This window comes from Alexandromys fortis, unplaced genomic scaffold (assembly GCF_014885135.2).
Source record: "Alexandromys fortis isolate MF-2015 unplaced genomic scaffold, M_Fortis_MF-2015_v1.1 scaffold_204, whole genome shotgun sequence".
Taxonomy (NCBI): domain Eukaryota; kingdom Metazoa; phylum Chordata; class Mammalia; order Rodentia; family Cricetidae; genus Alexandromys; species Alexandromys fortis.
This window is the reverse complement of record NW_026068116.1, coordinates 2,673,268-2,676,661: the sequence shown is the minus strand read 5'-3', so window position 1 is coordinate 2,676,661 and position 3,394 is coordinate 2,673,268. Positions and strand designations below refer to the sequence as shown.

At 38.6% G+C, this 3,394-nt stretch overlaps 1 protein-coding gene across 7 annotated transcripts in view; it reads right to left on the bottom strand.

The window, feature by feature from the left end:
* Anln (anillin, actin binding protein) overlaps window positions 1-3,394 on the bottom strand; it is a 69,801-nt gene that overhangs the window by 8,066 nt on the left and 58,341 nt on the right. For all 7 annotated transcript variants that reach the window (XM_050124897.1, XM_050124899.1, XM_050124898.1 and 4 more), the window contains one exon: window positions 2,263-2,370. In XM_050124897.1, the coding sequence (XP_049980854.1) occupies window positions 2,263-2,370 (108 nt within the window). The remainder of the gene's footprint in view (window positions 1-2,262; window positions 2,371-3,394) is intronic.

Sequence of the window (3,394 nt, the reverse complement as noted above, 5' to 3'; positions counted from 1 at the left end):
AACTCACAGAGATCCTCCTGCCTCTGCCTCCCAAGTGCTGGGATTAAAGGCTTGCACCACCACTGTCAGGCTTCCTATTCTCTTTTCAACAAAAGGACACCTATATATCTTACTTTATATGTTCATATTTATCATGTATTTGCAAAATAATTACTTTGTAGTATTGGAAGCTATGATATTCCTATGGTATAAGAACCAAAGTGGAGACAAAAGTTAATGACATCAAATAGTCAGGGAAATATAAAAAGGATACATATAGGTACAAGAATTTATTCACGGCCAATAAAACTGCCAACTCCTTTAGTAATTTTAAAAATAAATTAAAGTACCAGAGGTTATTTTTAAAATCCCAGGTTGATTAAGTCTGGATAGGACAAGAAAAAAATTATCTGGCTGCAGGTTAATAGAAATTCTTATATCCCTGTTGGTGGCAAGATAAATGATCTATTACTGGTTGCTGAGATGACAACAGCAATTAAGAAACAAGTGAGGATATTCTGATCCTATGATTTCATCAGAAAGAAATTTATCCTAAGAGAATACAAATTCAAAGCATTAAATGACAGTAAAGTGGGACTTTAACAGTGATTTCTCTGCAACTAGTAAAAGAAAATGTTTTGGGGCGGGGGAGGGGGGGCTCATGGCTCCTTAGGGTTAGAGTCTATGACTATTATGACGAGGGGCATGGCAGCAAGCAATCAGGCATGGCACTGGAGCAGTAGCCAAGAACTTACAGCCTCTAATCCCCAAACTGGAGCAGAGAGAGCTAACTAGGAATGGCATGGGCTTTTGTGTAGTGATAAGAGCGGCGAGGCTGCGTCCCAGGCACCCGGCCGCCTACATGGCTAGCTTATGCCCGAAATAATTACACAGAAACTGTATTCTTTTAAACACTGCCTGGCCCGTTATCTGTAGTCTCTTATTGGCTAGCTCTTACATATTAATCTAACCCATTTCTAATAATCTGTGTAGCCCACGAGCTGGCTTACCAGAGAAGATCTTAACCTGCGTTTGTCTGGAGTGGGAGAATCATGGCGACTCCTCGACTAAGCTTCTTTCTCCCAGCATTCTCTTCTGTTTACTCCACCCACCTATGTTCTAACCAATAAAATGGGCCAAGGCAGTTTCTTTATTATAATTAACCAATGTCCTTCCTCCATCACTTTTGAGACTTCAAAGCGACACACCTCCAAAATGGCCACACCTCCTATCCTAGCTAGGGTTCCCACTGCTGCAATGAAACACCATGACCACAACAACTTGAGGAGGAAGGGGTTTATTTGGCTTATACTTCCATATTACTGTTTATCACTGAAGGAAGTCAGGACAGGATAGGAACTCAATCAGGGCAGAGACCTGGAGGCAGAAGCTGATGCAGAGGCCAGGAGAGGTGCCGCTTATTGGCTTGTTCCCAAGGCCTGCTCAGCCTGCTTTCTTATAGAACCTAGGACACTACCCCAGGGATGGCACCACCTACAATGGCTGTGCCCACTCCAATCACTAATTATGAAAATACCTTACAATAGGATCATCCTAGAGGCATTTTCTCAATTAAGGTTTCCTCCTTTCAGATAACTTGAGCTTATATGAGAATTAGCCAGTATACCTCCTAATCCTTCCCAAACAGTTCCATCAACTGGAGACCAAGCATTCAAATATATGAGCCTATGTGTGTGTGTGTGTGGGGGGGGGCATTCTCATTCAAATCATCACAATGGCCATGAGCCTCGTGGTAAAATATAAAATAATAGAAATGGGTTAATTTATGATATAAGAGTAAGCCAGAAATACACTTAAGCTATTGGCCAAACAGTATTGCAAATAATACAGTTTTCGAGTGATTATTTCATGGTCTGAGCAGCTGGGAACAGACAAGCGGCCTCTGTCTACATATTATAATGCAATGCTATTTAGTAAAATGTAATGCTGTTTAGAAACTATTAAAAACATTACAGGTATGTCTACTGCTTTACAAAGATACCTGGATATAATAAAGAGTCTGAGGATCCAGGTAAGCAGTACCAAACCCTGCTAAGTAAGTATATGAAATATAAGGCTGGGGCTCAGGGAAATGATTTGTAAATACATATATAATTACTATTATATATTTTTAGCTGTAGAAGAGTACACAAACAAAACATGAATAGTTATGTGTTAACGCATACAAAGGGAATTAAGGGGTGGGAACAGGGGATACATACTCATGAAGCACCACGAAAGCCCAGCAGGACTTCCACCACTGACTAGAGTTGTATCAGTTACCTTTCGCCTCTCATCATCTGGGTAAGTCCAGTAGGAGATACAGTTTCCAGAGAGAACACACCATCTTCGATGCCAGGCACCAAAACCACTAACATCTTCAAATATGGTCTGGAAGTCAATTGAAATACTGACATTAGAAAATTAAAGAAAAATGTTCTTATCTGTTACATTTTTATGTGAAAATCTATTTGTATGAGTTTATCGTGTCTTTTACTTCAGCAATAAAAGTCAGATTGTTCTATCAAAAATGCATTTAAGAATATCTAGACCAAGCTGGGCGGTGTGGTGCTTGTGATCACTGTGAGGTCAAGGTCAGCTGAAGCTACCGTAGTCCCTGTCTTGAAGTGCCACATCTTCTGAATGGCTGTCCTAATCACACTCAAGTTCACTGGGATGTATAGACTTTAGACATGGAGAATATTAGTATGTGATTAAAGGATAACTAGATTATCAAATGTGATAAAGCAGGGACTGATGTGACTGACAATCTGCCAATATAGGCAAAGCTGTCTTTAAAATGTCCTGCTTCATAAAAAAGTCTGCCAAATACTATGGGCCTTTATGCTGGAGATAGATGCTCTAATGTTACAAAAAAATCTTTGGGTGACTGTCCAGGCAGCAAGATGTCTCTATCAATTCTAGAGTTTTGAAAGTAGCTTACAATTCATTTCCTATTTACTTAGGTAATTTTATATCCTGGTATCTTTGATGGAGTTAAAAAATAGTTATAGTTTTCCTTAGTTATGATAAAAGATAAAATAGATATCAATACTGTAATTATAATTCTTGCTTAATAACTGTTTTATTATATGTAATTTTACTATACTAAAGTTAAAACCTTCCTTTTTATTTAAATAGAAAAGGGGAAACATTGTGGAAAGTCTTTTTGTCTATGTGTTGCTTTTATTGGTTAATGAATAAAAAAGCTGCTTTTAGTCAATGGCTTAACCAAATATAGCCAGGCTGTAAAAGATATATACAGACAGAGTAGGCGGAGTCAGAGGAGACACCATGGGAAAAAAGAAGTAAGCTGCTATTTGGAACCTTGCCGGTAGGCGACAAACCTCATGGTAAAATATAAAATAATAAAAATGGGTTAACCAAAGATGTAAGAGCTAGCTAGCAATACACT